A 26,558-nucleotide genomic window follows, 5' to 3' on the forward strand; every position below is an offset into this window, starting at 1 on the left:
CTCTAGTTTAAAATTTAAAAAACCCTTTCTTATGCCTTAGGGACCATCGTTTGTTACACTTTAACTAAATCGGTCAAATAATAAGAAAGTTTAAAGAAACTGCCTAGATAATAGTAGTTTATGTGACTGCTACATAATGAAAGGCATCATAATACGACTGTGGGTTTAAGAAACGAAAGAAGTAAATTTCTTAAAAGGACCACACGGGTGTTTTAATGCCTAAATATGTACAGTTACATACACTATTTTATCTACACTCATATTATAAACTAGTAAAGTATTACTGCAATGTACTGCCGCCAGAGTGCAGCTGAGCACTAGCACCTTTCCTAAACCAAAGAGTAACATACTGTCCCTTAAACTGTTTTTTTGACAAGTTTATAATAAAATATGACATTGATGCATCAAGGCGGTTTATTTACAAAGGACCTATCGGGAAACGCGAAGATCGAAATTTAGTTATCTGCGTCTTCATCGCTTGAATATGCAAGAGTGATAGAGAGGTTAGATGACGAATTTACGATTTTCTTGTTTCGCGGTAGACCCTCAGATTATGATGGATTGTAGTAGTGGCGTCCCCTACGCAGAGTTTCGCGTAATATTCCCTACAACATTAGGTATCACAGATAAGAATTTTGTTTTAACAAAACAGTTTATATTAATGCTGGCCATTATCTATAAATGCATACTCGTATACCGTTTCCGTTCCGTGTAGGGTACAAAAATATCGTCACCATTTCGTGCGTTGTTATTAAAGAAAATTGAAAATTAGTAGTACCATATAATGGTCCTAATTTACTCCCTTGTGGGTATTTATTCGATTCTGTAAAACGTTAAATCATAATATATTCAAATATTATATTTTTATGCTGTATCTTTGTAATGAGTATCTATTGCTCCTTAATAATTACTTCAGATATGTACCTATTGTTGATTTAGGTACCGATAAAATTATGATCAGTAAGATGTTCTTTTTAATATCAATTCATCTGAACATAATTTAATGATGATATATTAAATAATAATTATGATTTCTTTAATTTGGAGCAAATATGGGAGCAAAGTAGGAGTCTCTCATGTCATACTGATGTATGTGTACAACCATTCTTCAAAAGATATTTTTTTAGATACCAGCTGCTTGTAATGTGGCAGTCGAAGATGCTTTATTCAATGATTGAGCGAATAAAACACAGGTTTGCTTAAACTTTTATTTCAATAAAAATTAAACCCTACATTATTTTGGGCAACAATTTTGTATGGCACTATTTATAAAACGGTGCACTCTGTTTTATGATACAACAGACAAAAAACTATTATCATACGAGTTTAGTCCATGAAATATTGGCATTCATTCTAGAACAATCTAATTTATTTATCCTTTTTGACCAAAATGGCTTCCTTTTTAAGTCAAGTTATTACATCTTAAGCAATTAGTAATGTTTTTCATTGTCTTTTTTAAAGTTAAACAACCTCAAATTATTATTAAATAAGGGCCTAGTTGTATCAATTTTTAAAACTTACTATAAAATCCGGAAATGAGTCTTTCGGTTCATTATATTGTAACATAGTTTATATTAGGTACAGTATACCAATAGGTGATAAGGTGCAGACACAACTAATGTTTCATATTGGGTTCTTAAATAGTAAAGCTTTTTAAGTGAAATAATACTGAACTCTAAAACTATATTATGTACAAGTCCAAACTAGGTAATGTATGAATCTACATAAAGTAAATAAATATACCTAGTTACAATCAACACCATAATATTAAATTCTTTATGACAACTGTATTATTAAATTAGTGTATAATGAAAATAAATATCAACTAATAATAGAAATTAGCATCTAATATATTAAGATATATTTTCTTTGCTTAAGCATTCCAACTTTTTTCGTATAAAAGTAGCCTAGAGTGTCATTTGATCTATTTCTATGTCTAGAACTAATTTATTGTGTCGAAGTTTCAATTATTAATTGGGGAAACAACGTCTTTCAACAACAGTGGCGCAGTCAATTCGGCTCATTTCTCTAAATATCTTCGACAGATTCACCAACATGTGAGCATCATTGTTTCTACACATCCACAGGTTCAGAATGTTCTCTGTCGGAGAACATGTGTTTGAAAAGTAATAGTAGTATGAAACTATCCTTAATTTTTCTGCCAAAAGTCTCCAATCGTTGCCTTTTGGAGTTTGAGAGTCTAGTAATTTACACAAAATAATTCGGTCCGACTTAGTAAGAATGTTCATACGATAGTTATTGTCCACGCTTAAATTACTTCTATAATGGTTACCTCTGTACACAAAATCGTATCTGCCTTCTTTCTTAGATAAAGAAGAATAATTAAACGGGTTCTCTACAACATGCATGTTGTAATCGACACTGGAAGAGCTAAACCGTTTGTTACAAGTCAAATTCGAGTTGAAATCGTTTGTTTTCAAAGTAAAGTTAACCGAATTCGATTGCTTTTGTTTTTGGTAAGCGGATAAGTTTACCTCAAAACAACTGATAGCGTCAGTTTGTTGTAAGATAAATATACACTGTAAAGATCTAACTCCAAGATTCCAAACATGCGCGTAGGACAACTCTTGATATTTACCTCCCGAAATTACCTTCCAGCCCACACCTAAATCTCTAAGATTGATACATAAATCTGAACAACTTTCTTGAAAATAAATGGTTTTTGGCTCAGTTAGCAAAGAACTACCCATTCGCTTTTCATTTTCAACACAGTCATGCAAGGCATAAGGAGTATCATTTATCACATGAACTTTTAAACTGTAGTAACTCTCGTCTATTTTTTTCGAAACAAACAAGGCTAGTTTCAGCAGTTTTGCGTCCAGGCTGGTGAAGCTACGCCCAACTAAAACAAAGTCGCTTAGAAATTCGCACACGAGGTAAACTTTATTAGGATCGACTTGAGCGAAGATGGGGCTTCCGGGAGTTTCTTGACCCAGCGTTAGAACTTTTCTCCATTCTCGTGTGTTGATTTCTTCTGGTTTCTGAAGTATGGAAAGGACCCAGCTGGCGTTTTTAAGTGATGCATTGTGAGGGAAGGAAAGAATCACCCCTTTCCGGAAGTGAAAATTTTTCGGGCCGCAACGAATTACTGGGCTCAGCTGAGTTTCCCCTGTGAAAAAGTCATTAAATGATATGATGATATTATAATAGTAAATTTTGAACAATATTTATTACAATACATAACTGTATACCATTTGGGATATAACTTAGTCTATTTTATGGGTCTCTATTGTTTCCCATAAAGTTTTAAGTCATAATGTATTGTTTGTCCGCATTTTCGTTAGTCATAATTTGGTTTTTCTCAGAAACGCGTAACTTTTCAGGATTGCCATAAAACAAACCTAACCTAACCTAACCTATCTATAGGATAATCTAAGGAAATTCCTGAAAAGTTAACGGTTTCAGAGTTATGACTAATGATAATATGACTATCATTACATTATGACTTTCAATAATTATGTCAAGTCAAACAAAGGGATCCGCTATTTTATACCTAAAAGCCAATAAACTAAATAAATGAAAGATTCGTATATTGACAATAAAAAAACTAAAGCTGATAAGCCTTGCCAGGACTAACCACTATTTGCACAACGGATACTTTCGATTTAGGTTATTCTCCGTTAATCTTTTATTGGAAAACTGTTACATACCAATAATAGCGAAGGTGAAAACTGTTAAAACCTATTTCATACCGTCTGGTTCGAACAAATATAAAACGGGGGCACAGTATAAGGCAGCAAATAGACAAGAACTAGGTCGAAAGTTCACGACATTACATTTGGAGCTGTGAAACTCGTTTTATTCGTAACGAAATTCGTAGAAAGTTTTTACTTTAGAAAGCTTGTTGCAATTTTAGATTAGTTAGTTGTAGATAAATATAATAACATATCATGATTAATTATCCAGAATAATAATTAGAATTAGTTTCATTTCATATACCTATGTTCATCATTGTGTAAGTCTAGCTTGAAAAATTACGTAAAAGAGATGATGTTGATCCCTGGACACAGGCTATAACATATAAATGATAAAGATAAAAAAAGTAATTCTGTAAAAATTCTTTATTGTGTAAAGGATTATTGGTACCTTCTTGAAGCAAAGGCCTATTCCATTCCTCGTCCGTCACCTCAACCGTGAACAGCTCTTCTCCTTTTTCCACCACACCGTCAGGCACGAACAGACTGACTCCACATTTGTCCATTATTAGCCAATCGCCATCACCAGTGACTATTTTTGACGTGGTCGTCTCAAAACTGGAGGTATTCATTCTAGAGTCTAGCGAAGCATTGTTCTTTAGTGATGGTGACATTTCTACACTTTCGTTGCCATATGAAGAGCCCGCTGTAAACATTTAAGTGAATAAGATGTTGTTTCTCTTGAAGATAAACAAAAATAATCAAAACAGGAACCAACTTATACAGGGAAAAAGTTCTTACAATTTATAGAGACTGAGAGGGTCAAACCCAGAAAATAATAAATAAAACGAATAAAATTTTATAACAATAGAAAGAATAATATCACAACAATAAGATAGGACCACGCCAAGTTTTAAGACCAAGTACTACGTCAAGTATGGAGCTTATAGGGATATGTATGCATTCTCACTTCCAAGTTAGTGCAAAGTTAGCGTGGTTAGCGTGTAAAAGGTGATAAACACATTTCAATACCACGTTATTTAGCACAAAGCAGTTGAGCACTAACATTGAAATCACAATCTAATTTAATTGCAATGAATAATGCAACAAATCTGAACAAATAAACACCAATAATCATAACTCATACTAAAGAATAAAAAGCAAAAAAAAAAAATGGGCGATGCGTGTAAATAGGCCTAAAAAGTCTTCTATCACATACATACTTAGAAGGTCCGAAATAATAAAGTAGGTTAAAGAACTTTCGAAAAGGATTAGAGAGGTCACCGGTGACCGCAGAGCTGGCAGCTTCCTCGCTCAAAGAATTAGTCTACGGCACCATGCCGCAGGGGGATAGTTTTATTTTATTTTAAGTCTATTTTATTTTAACTCTGGAAAACTCCACACTGCCCCACTAGGAAGAAACAGTAAACTTTCCACAGACAACAAACTCCTAATTTACAAATCTATCCTTAAGCCAGCATGGATGTACGGCATACAACTATGGGGCAGTGCCAGTAACTCTAACATCTCAATAATACAAAGAATGCAAAACAACATACTGCGGTCCATATGTAACGCTCCGTGGTTCACAACCAACTCGGAAATACATAAATACCTGCAAATCAATACTGTGAAGGAAGAAATCCTTCATGCAACTAAAGCATATCAACGTAGATTAAGCCACCACCCAAATGACCTGGCAGCAAAACTCACAGACAAGGGATATGAAAAAAGGTTAAAAAGAAAAGACATCTTCCCTGATACATAGAAAGGGGAAAAAAAAAGAGTAGCCCTCACTGGAGGACTCGCTCGTCACGTTATTAAGCATTCAACCAATCTGCTTATAGTCTGACTGATCGCAGATATAACTAGAGAAAAAAAAAGTCTATTTTTATTTATTTTTAGATCTAGGGTTAAAGTTTTGTAGTTTAGTTTTTAGTATATTTACCAAATTTAATAGCTGTTAAATTAATCAAATTAAATTTTTATTTAATAAATCATGGATAAATGTAGGAATTCATATAAAGTAGGTACTAAAACTTCTGGTAACTTAAATATAAATTTCTAAATAAAATAAATTTACAGCGGCTAAGCGATCCGTCTGTCTGTGCGGACGTAGCCTAATCAATATTATATTGATATTATAATCCGGGTACAAGCTCTGAAGATTTGGGGGCCAAGTAAGCAAAAATGTGTGAGGGATGGACAACATGCGGATGCTCCTTAAAAATCCGTGGAGCTTGCGTGCGCCATAACATTACTATCAAGAAATATGTGCATAAAATAAATAAACAATATTAATTCTAACGCAAATGAAAAATGTACAGAGAAAAAAAAGGTATAGTTGACACAAAAGTTGTAGATAACGAACATGGAAAATAGAAAGAAAGCAAGCGTGCATTAGTACGTGAGACTCACAGCTCAAAAAGCAGCTGGAATCAGAACGGTCTGACTCCACTTCGGCGCGTCCGATGTCCGGTCTTACCTCATGGTCTATGGGAGACATGTAACTGAAGGGAATGATGCAATTAACATCCATGATTCATCATCAAAGGAATATTAGACGACGACAAAAGGTCTTTCCCATATTAAAGAGAGCATAGGAAACAATTTAAATCTCACAAAGATGAGTGCATGTTTTGCAGATTTAATACCTTTTAGAATATTACCTGTTGGCTAACTGCGGTACTTCATACAAATGATCTGGCCTTGAATTGATCGAGGTGCTCATGGGTCTGTGTGTTCTTCTGGAATCCATTGTCTGGAATTCTTCGTGTATTGTTAGGTCTGGCTGGTTGGTCAAGGTCCTTTTTATTACGCTACCAAAGTAGTTTGTACCTGAAAGAAAACCTAGTAAGTTCGTGTTGGGCTTCCGTATCATCAAATGCTACATTTCTGGAAACGGTAACTAAGTCACACATGTGGAAATTTTAAAGTTCAAAAAATACTAACAAAAATAATAGTAGCCTGTTTAGTATTATTGTGACTCCTAAAACGAACCAATAATTACAATCATATTTAAATTACCTGGTGGAGGTTTCACGTAAGGCGAGTTTTCTGATATCTTTATCTTCATGTACTTTATTCCCAATAAGACAACAACTATTAATATCAAAAACGCAATTGACAATGCTACCAGAAGCGCCCAATACGATGATACTGGAAAAGAAAAAATCTATTATCTATTTTAACGGGACATCTTTTCCAGCAATTCAAACTTCAATCAATTTAACTAATTTTAAATATATTTAATTAAGTATTACCATCGCTTCCCTTATCAGTTTTGGAAGTCCTCACACACATAGGACATTGAGCCATCTGGTAGTCTTTCCCAAGGCAGGCCGCACTAGTCAGACAACGGCGTCGTCTGGTCTGAAGACAGTCGGTGTCGCAACGCGACCATTCGGACCATTGGGACCAACGACCTGAAAACGGTATTTTTTTAGAATACTATTTGATTTCAAAATACAGACACGGACATCATCATTTTGGACATTTAGTGTACAAAAATTAGAGATCTTTTTTAGACCTTAATAACCGCGATGGATATAATTGGTAAAGGCTATTTAATTTATAAACACACTTACCTATTAATACATCAGATGACTGATCTGCTAACTCATCTAAACCATCAACATACATATCTGAAACATAGGAATTTAAAATATCTTTAAGAATTAAAATAATACTTAAAGATAGTCAGTCGACAGCCCAGAAAAATTAAAAAGTCAAAATTATCTACCACGAACAAAGGTAGATCTTTTATTTCTCTAAGGGTCTACTTTATTATATATATTAATTTGTTTCTGTTGAAGTAGGCGAGCTGGTGAAAATGACCATTGTCACTGCAACTTACCTAAATCGCACTCCAAGCAGTCCGGTGTCTTTTGCACACTAAAGCCCAAACACGGTTGTCCTCCGTTCAATGGCCTGGGTGCGGTGCAGGACCGGACTCGTCTTCGTCCCGTCCGGCCCTCGCGCGTTTGGCCGTTGCACCAGCATTCTGACCACGATGACCAGGGTGACCAACCACCGTTTACTGGTGGGAAAAGCAAAAGATTTTAAATAAGGAATAATTGTACCATTGTCTTGACTGACAATAAAAAGTGTTACAGATAAATAGTCTATTAATATATAATAAATCACTTATGTAATTAAAATTGTTGACCAATTTATAAGATGCAATGAATATATAAAACGGGTAGAAAACTTACCGAAAACTGTTAAGAGTGCTGGCTCTGATATTCGTTTTCCAGCTAAATTTTCAGCAACGCAAGTATAGTTGGCCATATCCTGAAACAATATAAGCAGCGGTATGATGGTGGCATTTTTATCACCTGTCATGTCATGCGTCACTTTCGCACTTACTTACATGTTAGAACGTGACAAGAGCATCATCATAGCCCCACTGCGGCGGTATCATGGTCCCATTTTTATCACTTGTCATGTCATGCGTCACTTTCGCGCTTACATACTTGTTAGAACGGGACAGGCATGATGACAGATGACAAAAAACCGACCATCTTAGCCCTACTGGTTTATATATAAAATTTATCTTTTACAGTCTTTAAATCCAAGTGTCCGATTTTGCGATTTTGGTATCAGAAGGTAAAAAAGTATTTCCTAAGAGGATAAAGAGGATTTATCCGAGTTTGAAGTTAAGCGACTCAAGTCATACACTGATTTGTTATGGATGGATAGATCATATCAAATTCATAACCTGTTATTACAATCATAATACCCTCCTCCTGTGCAGTGCAGAAATTATAATTTGCAATAGTTTTATTTTATTATGATTATTTAATTTTATTTCACAATAAAAAATAAGTCCAAATGGCGGAGTTAATATAAATATAAATATAAATTCATTTATTTCGACCAACTTAGGATCATATTACATTTAACTTATTATATTTAAACGTAAGATTAAAATTTAACTTAAACTAAATTAAATTAAGTCAAATATATCTACTCATATTTTAACCTATTCTGGAGAGGCTTGGACACCAGTACGTGAATCATATGACAGTGATTCAGGCACTGGCAGTCAAATCTCTCCGCAAACGCTCTCAAGATGCCGTTGGAACTAGCCCGCACCCTGCGCACCAGGGATGTGCAGCGTTTCCTCATTGTAGTGTAGAAACAGTCTACTCTGGCCTCCGCGAACATCCCCGACGCACTACAAAACCGAGGTAGTCCCATCAGCACCCTGAAAGCGTTGTTATACTGTATACGAAGAGCGTTGTACTGTTTTTGCGTATAGCACGCCCACAGACTAGAAGTGTAAAAGGTTGTACAGAATACTCTAAAAAGAGTCTTTTTCACCTCAATTGAGCAACTAACAAATCTGCGGGCCACCATATTCGCTCTAACACACAACGCTCTCCGTTCCCTTTCAATGTCAGCATCGTTAATGCATTAAGGCATGATAAAAAAAAAATAGAAAACATAACATACTTTTATAGATGTGCGAAGGTTCAACGACTTACCAGCAGCGAAACTTGCTTGATGATCAGCTCCCCATCCTTAGTAACTTGTACGTTGTCGCCAACAGTGATGGGGGCTCCGTTTTTCAGCCAGTAGAGCTGCGCGAACGGCGCCGCGGGAGGCGGCTCGCATCGGAACGACGCGGGGGCGCTCTGTTTGACCAACTGGGATTGAGGGGCTGAGGTGAAATGCTTCTTGATATCTGGCAGAAATAGTTAGGGTCCAGTTTAGGTTTCAATCAGTATTTACAGCACGGCTTTAATTTTATAAGAGTGCCTCTTTTAAAGACACCTGCTATAGGTATCTGACTAGGAAACAATATTGATAGTTAGGTGCGCAAAGTAAATACGTTTACAATCATAATGAAACTTAAGAATCCTAAAATGTTGCTAGTACAGGGAAAAAGCGTTTGTTACAATGGACCGAATGAAAAAAAAACTTTTTATACGAGGAGTTTTGAGTGCCCTGAGATCGTAATGTTTTTAAAACCCAACGTATGGTAAAGAAGAACTCACAAGCAAGCTCCACAGTAGCCGGCTGGCTTCTGATATGCCCTCGGCTAGTCCAGGCGAAGCACGAGCACTGGTACTTCTCGCTCCCGAAGTACTCCTCAACATGTTCCCTGGTCACGTTATACTCTCCCTCGATTATCCTCACCCCCGTTTGGGGGTCTACGAATGCGAAGTTTAGCGCATGTGTCTTTTCGCCATTGCATTTGAAGTACACCTAGGAATGTAAAATAATCTATTTATCTTAAGACGAAAGTGGAGGACTTGTGCGAAATCGCCTTCTCATTTTCCTCTCTGGATATTAACATATAATTGAAAATATTTTGACACAATTTGTTGTATGTCAGCCACAGCTATGCCCCTACGTTTGATTTTTTTTGAATTTTCATTATTATAAAAGTTAGAAGAATTTGAAATATAGTACGAAATCTGTTTTTCGTTCCTAATTTTTACAATAATCAAAAATTCTAAAAAACACAAACGTAGAGGCATAGCTATAGTTAATATACCTACATTGAATTATGTAATAACATTTTCCATAATGTCAATATCCAGAGAGAAAAATGGGGACTACGTTTGTATGAAGAAGCGGCCATCCCCTTTCCTTATATAATAAGTGTTTGATATCGCAAAATATCGCAAAACTAGTTTTCATCAAGGAACTTTGCGACAACTAGTTTTGACTGAAAAATCCCAGTTAAAACGAGTTTTCACCGAGGCTTTACGGAAAACTATTTTTAACTAGTGTACACACATTTTCACTGAAGCGATACTACATCTAGTTGTAACTGGGGAAAACGCGTTTTCACTAAAAATGAGTTTTAACGGTGACACCAACAATTGTCCATATTAATCTCGTAATTTTAAGTAGTTCACAACATTTCATTTTGACTGATATTTAATCATTCAGCAAAGCTCCATTCTGTTCTTTGCGGAAGTTAATAATGTTACAACATGTAACACAAAACTACCCATGGGTAATATATATGGCTGGAGGAAAAATCCTCTAAAAGCATCGAACAAAGCGCTACCGGTAGTTCCAATGTCGTTAGAGACGTCGAGGACGACATCACTCTTATGGAATGGCCCTGACACCCGTGTCGAACAAAAGTTGGCAGACATTGATTTATCTCTCATACTCTCACACGAATCACGTTCTGTTCAAGAAATGTAATATTGATAGATGTACTAATTACTATCACGTATCTTCGTTTAGTTTCAATATTAGTAAAATTGTTTTTGCTACTTAGAAGACTAATTACTGAGAAAAATTGCTCCAATTCACCTAATTAAAACCTATTTAGAAATGTAATTGAAGAGTAAATAATGAAAACGTTAATATTTATAATTCTTAATGGGTTTTTGTTTTTTTTTTTTTGTCAGGCTGTTTGCGCCCCGAATTGTGTGTACCATAAAACTAGTCAACTTTGCCTCCAAGGTTATCTTTGCCCAAAAATGTTTTAAACAAATTCGATTATGTAGCTGAATATATAAGAGATATGCTAACACTTACCTTACTTACACTTTATTTTAAGTACAGAATAGATTATATTGTTGACAACACTATATAATATAAAACACGTGAGTTTAACTTGATTCAGGAATTTTCAAATTTTGTTGAAAATTTTATGCAAGTACCTATGTAATTACAAAGAATTTATGCAAGTAAAAAGAATGGAGAACCCTTTGATGAATATTTTCGATTTCCTATAATAAAGCGTATAGTATTTATTTTGTGGTTTAAACCAAAAAGGTTTGTTGTTTTGTTATGATGTTCGTCAGTGTAACCCAATAATTCACAGATCTATGGAAGACAACATTGGTAATGTGTCTATACCAAAGCTTTGTAAAATTATAAAGTATTACATTTGTTTAGATGTTTTAGACCTTTAACATACAAAAACTAGTTACGAGTATAAGTTTGCTAGTTTTATGGGAACAGTTTCAGTTTTTAGCTGTTTACCTTTTAAATAATTAATTTCATGTATATCAATATATAATTATAGAAACAGATATTTAAATGCCTACATCATGCATACAAGGGGTCTAATGAATGCACAATGACCTTGAAAAAACCCTTTATAAAGACCCCTGTTGCGACCCCATCTCTCAAAATGCGCTATTACTTTTATTGAAATGCACCTTCGCAACAGCAGGCAAATCAATTACAAAAGTAACATCAAAATTTTTGTTATTAAAGCATACTTACTTCTAAAGCGTTAGCTGCTCTACACTTTAAAGTGGCCGGTTTATTTTTCACTACATAAGTGTTTTCCGGCTCTAAAAGAAAAATTGGAAGGTTGTCTTTGGCCGTGTGAAGTGGTATCTTATCATCAGGCGTATGCTCTTGATTCTCTTTGCTTTTTATGTTTTCTTTCTCTGGCAAGTCTTTGTAATTTGTTTCCTTTTCATAATCATAATCTGCATATAGATTGTCATCTTCGTCATCTATATCTTCGATGTCTTCGTTATTGGTGAACACACGAGGAAGAAAGTAATCTTTTGCGGCCGCATCTGGTTTAGTTAAGAAATCTAATGGTTTTTCTAGCAGATCGTCCGTTGTTCCCGTTGTATCATCTGTTTGCGTCCAAGAACCTACAAATATTTTTTTCCTTAATGACTTGGATAAACCATTTATTTAAGAGTCCGCAGCAAGCTCGGCCGAGTTTCTCCATCTCATATCAACGGAGTTTCTTTCTCGTTTTAAAACGACGTGTTGGATTGTAATTAAACTTTGCACATACAATGATATGAGGTATCATGTCGGTTAGTTTTCATAACTTCAGCTTGTAAAACAAACGAAATAGAGCGAAAACAAGATTTGTACTAAAAAAATTATATTCGCTGAAATATTTTAATTATGGTATCTGATGCTACATAAACTAATTACAGGTATAGATATACCTTATCCTATTGTATGTACGAAGTTTCCGGGCAATCTAGCAAGTCGTTTTAAAATGAGAGTGTAACTACGTTTGCATGGAGAACCGAGCTTGCTGAGAACTTTTTAGTTCCTGACATTATTAAAATGCATAATATTATTCATAATAACTAATATTTAGTTTCAATAACTTACGCTTTGCTGTGTCCTCTCCTTGTACATATAACGTCAGTTGTATTTGTAGTAGAAATAAATAGGTCCAAATATTCACTTCCATTTATACACTCTATTATTTTAATGTTTACAAAATCATACTCATTAGGATCATTGTGTTCCATTACTAACTAAACACTTTACATTCTACGCAGAACAAAGTCACACAGTATTGGGGATTTGTGATTAATTTTATTGTTCCGTACCATATTACGTAAATCCAATAAGACGTGGTAGAACGTCATAAAACTATGCAAATTCCGCGAAACTTCACTGCACTAAAATCGTGAATCGATTACAGCTTTCAACGACAACGTATGTCGCACAAACCGCCATAAAGTTAGGTCCTTTTGAATTTTCACAATGGTGTATAAGTCGTAAAAGTTTACGAGAGTTCCCGGGATAAAGACGAAGGTGCTGCTCCTGTGGCGAACAAACTTCGACTGCCGAAGGGGATGAATGAAAACGACAACTTTGTTGGGGTCGCGGCGCGCATGCCTAGAACTTGCAAAGAAGCTTTGGTTTAGTAGAAAAAAGTAACAAGTCTCATAATATTTGTTGTAAAAAATAAAAAACTTATACTGTTTACATTAGTTATACAGTGAATATTTACACGGCACTTAGAGCATAGGATTTAAGAAGTATATTGAGATAAATTTTGCTTAGAAATAAAATGAAAATATTAACCATACAAAATAATTCGACCGGCAATATAAAGCAACACTTAAGTCAATAGATACGAGCTTTTTAATGTAACTGTCAACGCTTGTAGGCAGGGAAATGATCAACCCAATCTCAATAACCATAATAAGTTCTCGCCGATCGTCTGAGTTCGCGATTGTAATTTTTTGCGAATAACTGACAGGCTGAGATCGTCTGGCGGACTGGTAATCAGCAGTGGGCATGGGCCCCTTTAGGCAGTTTTCACAATGACATGACTTAATTCTAGACCGTATTAATATAGGCTTGTACAAGTAGAAGAATAGATGTTTTAAATATACCTAGAGTTTAGGAACCCATCATTCCTGAAATAATAAAAATACAGTAAGTAATACATGATATAAAATATCAAAACAATTGAATCACATAATTACCTAGTACGGTATGTGTCATTGATTAAAGTAATTTAGTATAAATTTTCTTTTTGTACTAGTTATCCATTTATTTTCTTAGCCAGATTTCCAAAATTACTTCTACAACAATTATACTACCTATATTCATTTTGATACTTCTCTACAAAAAATAAGCGCCACTCCATGGTATGGTAAAGTGATTTTGACATTGAATTTCTCCAAAAAAGTCGATATTCACACGCACATTAACTATTAATCTACCCTTACCTTTATACCCTTACCTAGGTAGAGCCTGGCAGGGAGCCAAGTTAAGTGCAAATCCTAGATAGGACAATACGTCATTGAACCAATTTACGAGTAAGCAGGTCCTCAACAGAATATAATTGAATTATGTGTAGAGTTATATGTGACACAGCTCAGGTAAGAAATCACATACAATATTTTATATAGGTAATGCAATCATTATGTAATGTATATTCTCATTTCTTTATTTATTTTATTTTTCATTTCTTTTTGTAAGATTTCGATATGTTTTCTGAAAGAGCTACGTATTTGTATGATTTGATATGACATATTTTTTTATAAATCAAATTTCTATAAAGAAAAGTATCTACTATATGTAATTGCATGATTTCTATAGTAATCTAAATCGTATTTTTTCTTATCTAATTCATGTTAATTATAAGATGAAAAGATGTGTCCCGCCGGGTTTCTTGCCGGTCCATATTGGGATACCCTCCTCCAATTGAGGGGGGATTTAAATCTTCTCGGATCAGAGGTGTAGGGTTAGAGCCGGTGTAGCTTTATTTGATGTTCATAAGCGCATTGTAATATGCCTAAGTACTTGAATAATAAAATATCTTAATCTTTATCTTGGCACTTCAGTCAAAACTCCGAGGGTAATAGGGCCGACGTATTATGAGCGTCTACCTGCAGAATTGCGAATCGAACCATCTGACGAAGCTTTTGAACAGCAATTAAAATCTTTTTTATTGGATAATCCATTATATTCCGTAAAAGAATACATGGAAATGACATGTAATATTATGAATTGATTTTAATATATGATAATTGTTATTTTATTCTTATCTTGTAATGCCTTGTACTTTAATATGACGATTATTACGAGATACCTAGGTATAAGTAGCAATATTGACATCTTTTCCATAGTTATTTAATTTGACATTGTATAATAAACTTCCCAATATTTATTTGACATTGTGATGAATTTTGGTATTTGATGATTTTTCTGTCTTGACATTGTATACAATAAATAGTTGACGACCATAATATAAATTCAAATAGATTAGCTTGAAATAATTTATATTGTAATTTAATATTATAATAAAAGAAATAAATTAAATCTAAATCCATTAATAAAAAGTTTTATTATTAATAATTTCATATCTATCACTTTTATTGAGATAGAAAATAACTAAATTAGAATATTCATTCTATATTTTAATTTCTGAAATAAGCGCCATCTAGAACAAGTTTTGTGAAAAAACTGGACTGTGACTACACTTTATAACATTACACCACAACAGTCTAGAAACTAACTAGGTACTCGTACTTAACAGGTTCCTACGAATTCGTAGAGATGGCGCGGTAGACTAATTGTTATTACCTAATTAACATGGTTGGAATTTTCTTTTTGTTATGCTATTCTCGTTATTATCTACTTATTTAAATTACTATAATATACTTAATGTATATTTTATAATAGACATTTTAAAGTAGGTGACACGAAAGTTCCACGAAAATCGGAATTTGAACATCGTAATCACAATTGAAATATTTGACTAATTCACAATTGAAAACTATTAATTTTGAGTTCTTACTACTAACTAAGAGAGAGTTCTTTGAGAATATTGTATGAAGATTTTAAAATCTACTGTTTAATTGTATTTGGAATTTATGAACGTCCTTCATCATGATATCGAACTTGACTCTTAAAGGTTCCTTGAGGGTGTTCTGGTCTGCGCTCTCTGGTGGCAGAGCGCGGTACTTGCGAAAGAGACTGGCTAGAACCGTTTTGATGGACATCATGGCGTATTGGTAACCTGGAAATAGACAGTATCCTTGACGGAGGAAAATTATGAGCTATACCTTTCGCCTCGAATGATCCCTTACGGCAGTTCATTTTTATATGTACAGGATATTTTGGAACTTGAGCACATTATGTTATTTAGGAATGTAACATTTTGATTGATTAAATTACGGTAAGAACATAATATTTCTTTGATTGTATTTTAAACCAAAGAGTCTTGAATGAACTGTTACAGCGCCTATCATTTGAAGCGACAGGTAGAATGCAAAATAATTATTATCATCACATAATGGAACACTAATTATGGCACTGTACGGTCTATTTAATTAGGCTGTTAATAACTAACTTTGGATAATCTAGTAATCATAAATAAATAAAAACTTTTAATTTAGCTGTGAGCGGTTATAATATATTGAACTAGGTACTTAACGCTGAACAGATGTTAGTTTTCTTTCGGCAATGATAATCATATGATAATAATGAGACAAGAGGAATGGTCGTAAAATTACGAGAGCTTGCTGGACGAGAGTGGCAATGATATTACATGGGCGTAAATTGCATGTATCAACACGAGGCCAGCAATTACTAGCGGGCTAATTCGAACTATGGTTATAAAATGTTACAGCGATACGATTCCAATCTGTCAGTGTTAAAAGTGACGTTAGTGGATGAAAGAATGTCACTTTTGACACTGACAAATCTGTATCGCATCACGGTGACATGTTATATTTAAGCATTGTACGAAGTCAGGCATGATTTAATCGAAGAGACTAAAATTACTTGAACTGCTTGAACATGTCGAAGCAGTCGGAACCGATCCGCGTATGAGCCCCTGAAGCGCGAGTATCGTAATTTATAATAAATTGCCACAGACTTTATGTCCGCTTACATAAGAGGCCTTGGCTATGTCTTTAAGTGATTGTTTCTTACCTAGGCAGTTCCTTAAGCCATAGCTAAAGGGGATGAACTGCGCTGGATGCATGAGTGGCTCCAGAAAGCGCTCTGGCTTGAATAGGTCCGCGTCTGAGCCCCAGTAACGAGGGTTACGGTGCGTCGCCCAGATGTTGATGACTATTCCAACTCCTTTCACCAGGGTGAGACCGGAGGCTGTAAAAATCGGTTGATAGTTTTTAACTTATTTATATTGTGATTCAGGAAGAGACTTTAACAGTTAAGGCAGAACAGATACCGCGTTAACTCCTGATGGGGACAAAATAACCTCAATTTAAGAGACGGTTTCGAAAGTATCAGGTTCTATTCATAGTGAAGGTGATGCATCGATGCAGTAATGCAAGAAGCAATCTTAACAGGATGTCATTCTTGCTAGAGCTACAGAACACTCAGATAACGGTATAGGCACTTAAATGTATTTCGTCACATGGTGTTCTTGTTTCAACTTACGTAGGTCAGTGTCATGCTCGCAGATCACACTATAATCGGCACCGGGGGGTACAGCCCAGCAATGCAGGAAGCCATCTTAGCAGGAAGCCATTTTTTTCTAGTTAAAGCCACATATAAAGCAGCTAACGTTTCTGCTAATAGTATTTAGTCACACGATGTTCTTCTTTCAACTTACGTAAGTCAATGTCTTGCTCGACAGATCGCACTATGATCGGCACAGGTGGGTATAGCCGCAGTGTCTCCTTGATCACAGCTTCTAAGTACTTCAGTCTTGGAAGATCTTCAGCCGTCACATCTCTGTTTGAGTCTCCGAGTACTTCACACAACCTAAAGATACCGAACAAATGTTTGTTACATTATTGGTTTAAAACAGGTTTTTAAAACTTTATCTCTTTTAGGAATTACAAATGCTTATTACACTTTAGAACTAAGCCGGACGTGATTTTTTTTACACGTCCGGTTTCGTTTTCAAATACATACTTAAATATTTGATTATTGTCTTAGTGACAAACTGTTTATATTTTGCCCGTACCTACTTGATGTACGTGATTACATATTCCAAAAGGTTCGCTATATTTACGATGAGTATGTGCAGCGTACCTGGTACCGCATTGACGATCATGGGACAGAATAGTTACTTGATAGTAGACAGCTGTCAAATAGGATAAGATTTCGTCCCACTCCTCAAGTTCACATTTTTTCTAAGCGTTGTCATCGTTTGTATTTCCCATACCACCACCACACACTTCACATAACAGCCTAAAGAATCAAAACTTAATCATCATCATATCACCCCTTTATCGCTCACTGCTGAGCATATCTCTTCTAAGTTGTACGTCATTTCAAATCTTAATACCACAAAACAAGCTGGGTTTATTTTGCCCTTAAAAATATACAAGACTTACTCTTCATATACTCTATGCTGGACCTCTGGATGCCTCGACAGCATGAGAACGGCGAATGAAGCGGCAACAGCAGAAGTATCCGTTCCGGCGACACTGATCACAAGCGCTTCTTCCGCGAGCTCATGATCAGTCAGCTCAGAAGATTCTAGAAGCATCTCGAGGAACGATTGTGGGCTGAATACTTCTGTAACATGTCCAAATTACTGCATGTTTTTAAACGGCTCACATACGCGAGTACTATTATTTGAAGTGAACAAGAATAGGTTTTTTTTGGTTTTATGTATCTACTTTTTTCTGAAACGGGTTCTGATAACTATCTGAAACGGGTTTTTAGAATGGGTATGGGGACACTGGTACTAGAGCGACGGTAACTATAACAGTCTTTAGATACAGTAAAGGGCAGACATATCAAGAGAGCTCTTAATTTTACTACGGAATCATAAAATATCTGATTACATTTACAAAAAATCCGTTAAGTACCTGGGTTTTGCTGTGAATTTGTCTTAGCTCTCTGTTCCATTTCTATTCTCTTTGTCTTTATGACCTGAAAAATAAATGAATTAAAAATTATAAGTGATCATGCTAAACTTAGGGTCAAAACACTAAAATCAAACCAAAGCCCGGCTAAATCCTTGTTTTATTATAATCATCATCAATGACAAGCGTACGGCCGGCTAAAGAAGCCACAAAAAGTAGACGTGTCCGTTTGAATCTTTGACAATCGGAAGTGCGGTTCAAGGTAAATTTTAAAATTAAATCTATGTCTCACCTGTTCTACAAACTCATACATCAGCCTCCGGCACTTCTCGGCTCGCCTGTACTGGGGAAGAAGACTATACACGCAGTCAGTATAGAGCCAGGGCTGCACCATGCGGGTGGCTACTAGTTGCGTAATCTCGTCCAGGGCGTCTAAAAATGCTTGGTTGGGACTAAGCTGAGCTCTCATTTGAACGCCTAATGTCGTTTCTGGAAAATCAAAGGTTACGTGGGGTAAGTAAAACACCATGGCAATACGACCATTGAATGTAATTGTCACGAACTCTCTTGCCCCTAAACAGTAGAAACCAACTTAAATGGTTTAACATTTTGAGTATTTATAAATTGGAGCAGTTTTTAGAATTTCGAAAGTTAAAACATAAAACATGATTTTAACATAATTATAGTGCTTACTTACATACATTACTATTGTTATAGTAAGATGTTTTATTTACAGCTAGGTATTCAATGATAAAAACTCCATTAATGGAATACAAAGAGTTTGGTTAGATGATCCGGGCATAAATACCTTAGGCATCGTCCATAGAATATCTATTAAATAAAATCCTAATCAAAAAGAACAGAGCCTTTATAAAGTAGTATTTCAAGTTAATAAACGTATTGTAATCCTAACGTACCACAAACAGCGTCAAAAGTGTAAGTGGTGAGGAACTTCCATATGGAGAAGGTACCCCGGCCAGCAGAGGATCCGATCTGGTCTACCATTACTGCGCTCTGCCTAGCGAATACTTCCACAAACCGGTTCAGGTTCTTCATGCCGAATGTAGGAGCTATAAGCTTTCTCCGAGGACGCCATATTGATACTGGAAATTTTATAATATTTGTTTTCGTACTTCTCGTGTGACTGCTGATAGATTATACATATGGCAACAGAGAAAGACGTTAAAGCCTGCGAACTAGCATCCAATATAGGTATATATACTTATAGGTATAAGTTAGTTGGAATTTGTATTTACACATCAGTTAAATGGAACTTCTATGGTGCATTAAAAAATTGTACGCATAACGGAATCTCTTAAGATATCCTCATAATAAAGCTAGGTATAGCGTGAAGTGCATGCGGTCACATAATCGCCGTATATCTGTTGATTGTTGCGAGTTGATGCAGGAACACACCTTCTATCTTTTTATTCTTGTTCATCGTCTTTAGTTATTATACTTGTTCAGAATTATTCAAAAAAACATTAGCCGATAGTTATTACAGGATTATGTTAGATCTCCTTCTAAACTTTCCATACTAGCATCTGTCTAGTTGACACATAAATTATTGTCTATACGGGATCATCAAAGTAACTTATGAAGCGTCCTATGGCCTGAACCTATCTTTAAATACCTGGTGCGTAAATGCTCCCGTTTCCAACAAGAAACTGCATGAACTTCATGACGTAGTCTTTGTTCAAGCAATTTTTGAGAATCACCTCGGCAGCTAATGGATCCGCTACCACTGAAACAAAAAAATAAATCAATGGATTATGTGATAAAATTGATGTTTATCTTTAAAATGTAAGAAAAATTGCAAATATCTCTTTATGAGACTTCAATTATCTATCAACGTGCTTCAATTATTGTTCAAATGCGTCATTTGTTATTCCGCATGTTTTCAGAAGAAATTTTGAATATTCAACAATTTAGATTTATTAAAATATGCACAAAAATGTTGCCCTCTTATAATTAATGGATAAACTTCATTCGGAATGTTAACATTATTAAATAGCAGGTTAATGAAATTCGAACAAGATTATAAGCTAAGTCTTACTGATGTAGAGTCGGTTGGCTACCCAGTAGGACGCCAGTCCCCCGCGATTGATCGTCAATCGTCCGGACATCTGGAACACCTTCATTTGATCTGAAATCGCCATAATCATATTTTAGGTATCGTAAAAACTGTTGGGTGGTAGTCCAGTTCTACAACTTCTAACTTCCACAAGTTCAAAACGTTACCTACATAATTATGAATACCAATGTCTATTGTGATTTTATTTGATTTTTCTTCTATTTATAAAAATATGTAGCCTTGGCTCTACGAAATGTAAATGAAAGTCACACTTGAACGTTAATATTTGAGTTAAATTTGGACCATAGTTGGAGTTGGAGCCTTTGAGCTATCATTGGGTGGTTGTAAGGAATAAGAGGTTTACGACTTGTAAAAAGGAAATAAGTAAATTAATAGGTTCTTTTGACCTGATAAATATTATCCATAGGACCTATCTATGGATGTTGAAAATGAGCCTGGAGTTGTATTAATGTCTGTTCGGAAACAGAAGAGTCGTGGAATGTGTTTGGCCCCATACATTTCACGACTCTTCACTTTCCGCATAGACTTTACGGTTTTTTTTTTTCATTTAATAACGCACATGCTTATTGCACCTACGTTCTATATTAGAGTCGGATCAAGCTAAGTCTGCATGCCATTTGCAATGACAAAGTGAGGAAATGTCATAATAATATCAAATTTATACTATAAAAGTATGTTTATCATAAAATCGCAAATAATATTTTATATGGAACATTATCTGACCTTAAATTAATTCATTGAAGATGACGCACGCCTTACTTTACCAACCAAATAATGTCCCATATTAAAGGAAATATCAAAGTACTTCAAGGTTCTGTTTGCGGTCACTGCTGCAAATTAACACGGAATTTGAGATACCATCAAGACATTTTGCGATATTAATCGATTTATTGAAGTTCAATGTTGAAGTTGGAAGCGAGAAGTATATTTTAAGTTTTAACATCTCAACTTGTTTTTGATAATATGATATTTCATCCTGAGATGTTACGAGTATATATGTATATTTTTCATCTACATGGGTTAAATATCTCTATTCATCACACACATAAATGCCCTTACCTACTGTGATTTGAACCCGGGACCAGGGTCACTACCCACTAGGCCAGACGGGTCGTCAAAAAAATCTGTAAAGTAATCTTTATTACTCATAAGTATTTTTACATTTCTTTTGTAAACATAATTATAATAAGAATTATTTTATCTATCTAATATTATATATATCGTCGTCTAGTACCCACATCACAAGCCTTATTGAGCTTACTGTGGGCTAAGTCGATGTGTGTAAGATTGTCCCATAATATTTATTTACGTTATTCCCATAATATTATGATACAAACAAACATGACACGGCTCGCAGCAGGTACATCTTCATCATTGTCATTACCATTCGCTTGCCCTTATCCCATTCATTTGGGGTCGGCGCAGGTCTTTTTCTTCCTTCCCTCTCTCTCGCCCGTCATCCTCGGCCATTACTTCCCTCCACATTAATTCGTAATATCTTTCTCGTCACATGACTTTCATCTCTCCGCATCACACCGTATTAAAAAGCACGAGCGCGTGCTCATCGAGTCGTGTCAAGTTCGTATCAAATCTATAAAAACAAAGTTAACATTTTAAAATTTCGAGTAGGTCTCCTGGTCTTGCATCCACAATATACAGTGTTAAGGATACATTATGTGTCTGAACTTTTCGTAAACTGTGATTTATATGGTCATTATTAAGAGGCATGTTGATAGGTCACATACATTTTAACGCCAAGTTGGAGCGCTTATTTGGATCACAATACAGCTGCTATATATTTTATTAGCAACCTTGAGGCCTTTCACGAGAGACTGTATTGATGCCAATCCTGAGTTTTTAACTTTCGATCAATAGAAAAAAAACACGATCATAGGTTTAAAATGCACTTGAAGTATTAGAAACAATTTTTGAATAAAAGCGGAAAATATTAAAAATCGTTCTTAAAATCGGCAATATCATGTTTGATGAAACGTATTGATATTTTTATTTATAAAAAAATAAATAAAACATTAACCCCCTTATTCATAAACGTGTACTAAAGTTACGATGCCGCTAATCATCATGTGTTCCTTTCCATCATACCAATACGTCGGAAAGGGACAAATGATGATTAACGGCATCGTAACTTTAGTACACGTTTATGAATAAGGGGGTTAGTATATCCGCGCTCCCGGGCACGAACTTTCATCTCGCTGACGCTTACTCTCTGTGAGAGTGAGAGAAGAATACGTACTTACAGGGCCATAAACTAGTGAGTCTTCTGTTTAAAAAATAAAAAAAGTACCTAATCCATATAAACTGATATTATGTTGTTCTGTTTTTCTTCAGGAAACGTAAAAGTTCTGGCTGACTTGAACCAAGGCCCAGCCCAAACCGCTTGACCTAGAAAGCTGAATTTTTGGAATAGGCTGTGTACCTATCGAACATTAAGTAATAATAAGATGATTCTGAAAAATAAAACAACCGTTAGTGACTTCAAAAGGGAATAAACTTTTGAATGGGTACAGGCTAACTACTTGAAACTTCGAAAGAAGATTTTTTAATACTACAATTATAAATTCGGAGTTCTTGAGAAGTGAGTTAAAATGGAGCTGAAAAAGTTGCTTCAAATAAGAGGCCAACATATATAAATATTGAAAATTCTTCCATCAAAGGGTTGACAGAATTTTGAAAGAAAGGGACTTAAAATTAGTAGGACTTTATTGTTCCGTGTTTGATAAATTTCACGTATTGTCAAACTATTAACCCGACTTTTATTTATGCTGCAATGGATTACATTACAACACCTAACATAAAAATCCACACGAACGAAGGTGTAAATATATCCAAATATAAATATAGTCAGTTATAAATATATTCGGCTATGCCATTATTACAAGAACTACCCTTTTTAGCAAAGCACGTATGTATGTGTTACGGCATTCATTAATACATAAATATGTAGTCTATACTTAAGATACTACTGACTGGTTTAAATGTTTCAATTGAAAAGGGAAAAAAACGTTAAATTTAATAATTTATTTTTATGAAAAATAAAAATAACGCCAATAAAGTTTATATAAAATAAATTCTAAATGCGTCCTTGACACTGAGTAATTTGGATGCAAGACCCGTTTTCTGCCCGCAACTGGCCTTCAACAACTCGGTTAATGTGGTAAAATGTCTTGATCGTATGTCGGATCGGATGTCGCAATCTTAAATTGATTACATGTCAGTTCACTGCAGTGACCGCAAAACTAATATGTATTTTGGTATTTATTTAGATTTTGGCGATTAATTTTATTGTATACAAAGGAAGATGAAAGAATTCAATTTATGAATTATTTCACGATGATTGGTGCTAGGTTTATAAATCTTATTTTATTTTCACCAAACACATAATTGTAAAGAAATAGGTAGGTAATTCTAGTATTATAAATAGTAAGTTAAGAAAAGGTAAATGAAATGATGTTACCTTCTACTTTTGCAAACTTGATACAATTTTGAATTACCAAAATAGTATTTTATATAATCGTGATTAATAGAGAGCTTTTCAGTCCAGTAACAAAGCAAGTTGATAGGAAACGCTAATCAAAACTCAATTTGGCTCAACTTTTTCTTAGAATCTGACATTTTTACTTTTCGTAAGATTTTCATTTCATCTCATTAATAATTCTTCCGGCCAATATACTCGTAGTATAAGTAATATAATCACCATTGTGCCGCGCTTGATAAAAACATTTGACAACAAGCGGTTGATGACGCCGCGCCGTTTGTCAGGCCAAAATGTAAGTAAGTAAGGAATAAAAAATGCGTGAGTGTCGTGGAACACTCGGTTGGAATGAAGTATATTATTATTGATAATAGTGTTATATTATCAAAATAATAGTTATCGAATCTGTTCACAAAATTTCCCAAACCAGTTCAAAAATGCAATTTTCAGACAGGGAGAGCCACTAAACATAGGAAAACAGGTTTTGTACAAGCTAAAACTGATACGCTCAGCTCGCGCTTCACAGTCGCTTAGTCAATCAAATAAGTTTTTGGAAATAATAAGACGGGTCGTGACGGGTTTTCGTGACGAAAAAATTGTACACTTTTTTTACGCCTACACCCCAATACCCCATCCGCCAACCGTCCGACAAGGAACTTCGTTCCAAAAGTAGATTAAGACCTAAAACTTTTCTGTATTTGATTAATGCTACAGTAATTAGTAAAAACTTCTACTTTCAGCTACTGTCAATTGAGTCTCTCACATACCTTCTTCTTCTTCTTTTAAAATATGGCCTCCATCAAATCTTTGATGATTTGTTGCTTTTAGTAAAGAGATAGCTGGACTTTACTAAAAACCACGATGGATTGCCGGGCGTTGATTAAAACATGGTTAACACGTTTCAAGATTAGTTTTTCATTAGCTGCACAGTTCTACGTTAGTTCATTGCATAATGAGCTATCAATATTTACACTTTAAATAACATTAATGAGCAAAACACAAAAAAAAAAAAAATTCTCGAGACGTATTCGCCATCTTGAATCTCGACGACAACCTCTCACATACACATCCAAAGTGGCCAAATATATTGCTATCAAAGGAAGAATAAATGTTGCGATATAATTAAGTCACTTTGGCTGTGACTATTTTTCTATACTGACTGTATAATTTAACTAGTAATTTGTGTCCGTTTTTATTATTATTACAAGCTTTTATTTACTTTCACCTGACCGTTGTCTGTTTAGTAATCAAATCTTGTAAGTTAAATTTGATCCACTTCCCGGTTTCCGTTTGAACTGAAAATTTGCATACATATGTAAGTCGGGTGACAATGCAATATTATGGCACCATCGAGCTGATCTGATGATGGAGACAAGAGGTGGTAAAACAACGCAACCTAATTGTGTTTGGGGTTTTTAGGATTTGCTCGATGAGTATTAGTTGCCTGTGGAAAGAAAAGTACAGTCAGCGATAAAAGCTTGTACCAAAAATGAAATTTTTGCCAAAAACTTATTATAATTATGTGAGAATTAAATTCCGTTGCCATTAGTTACCATGAACAAATTTAGGTACATAGGGCTTTTCAAAGCTCTACCTTTTTCAAGCGTATACACAAAATTACATTAGTGTAAAAAATACAAGAATACTTATAAATACCTTCATCACTGCCTCGCAGTAAATAAGCATGTCCAAGGATGGGCCATGATGGTACATCCCCTGGTAGTTTTCTGGACAGTTCCACAATCTTACGATTCCCAAGTCGACTGTAGAACACCCACACTAAACAGGCCACTAACATTAGCAACCAAAACATTGTTAACTAAAGTGCATTAGGTTCCAAAAAGTCAATTAAAACTCATTATAATTTTTCAAGCTACACTATTTATTAATGCAGATTTAAGTATTATTTCAACCACATATTTGAGAAATAGTATTAATTTCATTTACTTATAATATTTGTCATTTATTTATTTAAAAGCACACTTTTAAATATATATCTTTTTTCGAAGTTTTATTTATTGTATTCACAAATAAGTAATTTCGTCAATGTTCATTAAAAATATTACTTCACGTCCTGAAAGCGTAAACTTTGAAATCTAATTCTTTTACTAAGATTTTTTTATTAACTTTCAGTGTTGACTGTCTCACGCGCACATCAGACTGCGCATAAATTGCACTTAACTCTGAACTCGTAACCATGCGTGTCATTGTCATGATACCGTTCGCACAAAAAGATCCTTATTACTATGAACCAGTTACGAGGAAACGTGTGACTGTATACACAGTACTCGAGGAACCCAAAATATGTTAACCACGCA

General features: G+C 34.8%; 2 protein-coding genes across 5 annotated transcripts; both read right to left on the bottom strand.

Moving 5' to 3' along the window:
* Positions 1-1,194: 1,194 nt before the first annotated feature.
* LOC133519704 (netrin receptor unc-5-like) lies at positions 1,195-14,177 on the bottom strand. 3 transcript variants are annotated; one of them, XM_061853760.1, is made up of 13 exons: positions 12,729-14,177; positions 11,862-12,247; positions 9,659-9,869; positions 9,146-9,345; positions 7,871-7,949; positions 7,513-7,695; positions 7,244-7,300; positions 6,920-7,081; positions 6,684-6,815; positions 6,326-6,494; positions 6,075-6,166; positions 4,108-4,362; positions 1,195-3,130 (listed from the first exon to the last, which is right to left on the bottom strand). In XM_061853760.1, the coding sequence occupies exons 1-13, from the start codon at positions 12,808-12,810 to the stop codon at positions 1,971-1,973; spliced, it is 3,168 nt and encodes a 1,055-aa protein (XP_061709744.1). In that variant the 5' UTR covers positions 12,811-14,177; the 3' UTR covers positions 1,195-1,970. The 3 variants fall into 3 exon arrangements, with proteins under 3 accessions (XP_061709744.1, XP_061709745.1, XP_061709746.1); XM_061853762.1 differs by lacking the exon at positions 1,195-3,130 and having other exon boundaries at positions 4,186-4,362; positions 6,142-6,166; positions 12,729-14,167; XM_061853761.1 differs by lacking the exons at positions 1,195-3,130; positions 6,075-6,166 and having other exon boundaries at positions 4,158-4,362; positions 12,729-14,167.
* Positions 14,178-15,644: 1,467 nt separating this feature from the next.
* On the bottom strand, positions 15,645-26,170 carry LOC133519709 (cytochrome P450 4d2-like). 2 transcript variants are annotated; one of them, XM_061853768.1, is made up of 10 exons: positions 25,897-26,167; positions 20,709-20,798; positions 20,286-20,396; positions 19,570-19,755; positions 18,945-19,141; positions 18,656-18,719; positions 18,176-18,359; positions 17,446-17,597; positions 16,800-16,976; positions 15,645-15,882 (listed from the first exon to the last, which is right to left on the bottom strand). In XM_061853768.1, exons 1-10 carry the CDS (start codon positions 26,051-26,053, stop codon positions 15,704-15,706), a joined length of 1,497 nt encoding a protein of 498 aa, XP_061709752.1. In that variant the 5' UTR covers positions 26,054-26,167; the 3' UTR covers positions 15,645-15,703. The 2 variants fall into 2 exon arrangements, with proteins under 2 accessions (XP_061709752.1, XP_061709753.1); XM_061853769.1 differs by lacking the exon at positions 19,570-19,755 and having other exon boundaries at positions 25,897-26,170.
* Between the last annotated feature and the right edge of the window lie 388 nt (positions 26,171-26,558).

Source organism: Cydia pomonella, chromosome 7 (assembly GCF_033807575.1).
Source record: "Cydia pomonella isolate Wapato2018A chromosome 7, ilCydPomo1, whole genome shotgun sequence".
Taxonomy (NCBI): domain Eukaryota; kingdom Metazoa; phylum Arthropoda; class Insecta; order Lepidoptera; family Tortricidae; genus Cydia; species Cydia pomonella.

Coding starts and splice junctions, on each gene's coding strand:
- LOC133519704 (XM_061853760.1), bottom strand. CDS start 12,810: ATGGAAGTGAATATTTGGACCTATTTATTTCTACTACAAATACAACTG. Junction 6,167..6,325: donor GTACCGCAGTTAGCCAACAG/GTAATATTCTAA, acceptor CATTCCCTTCAG/TTACATGTCTCCCATAGACC. Junction 3,131..4,107: donor TAGGCCTTTGCTTCAAGAAG/GTACCAATAATC, acceptor ACTTTTTCACAG/GGGAAACTCAGCTGAGCCCA.
- LOC133519709 (XM_061853768.1), bottom strand. CDS start 26,053: ATGTTTTGGTTGCTAATGTTAGTGGCCTGTTTAGTGTGGGTGTTCTAC. Junction 18,360..18,655: donor AAATTCACAGCAAAACCCAG/GTACTTAACGGA, acceptor GACATGTTACAG/AAGTATTCAGCCCACAATCG. Junction 16,977..17,445: donor CGAGCAAGACATTGACTTAC/GTAAGTTGAAAG, acceptor CGATTTTTACAG/CCTCCGGTCTCACCCTGGTG.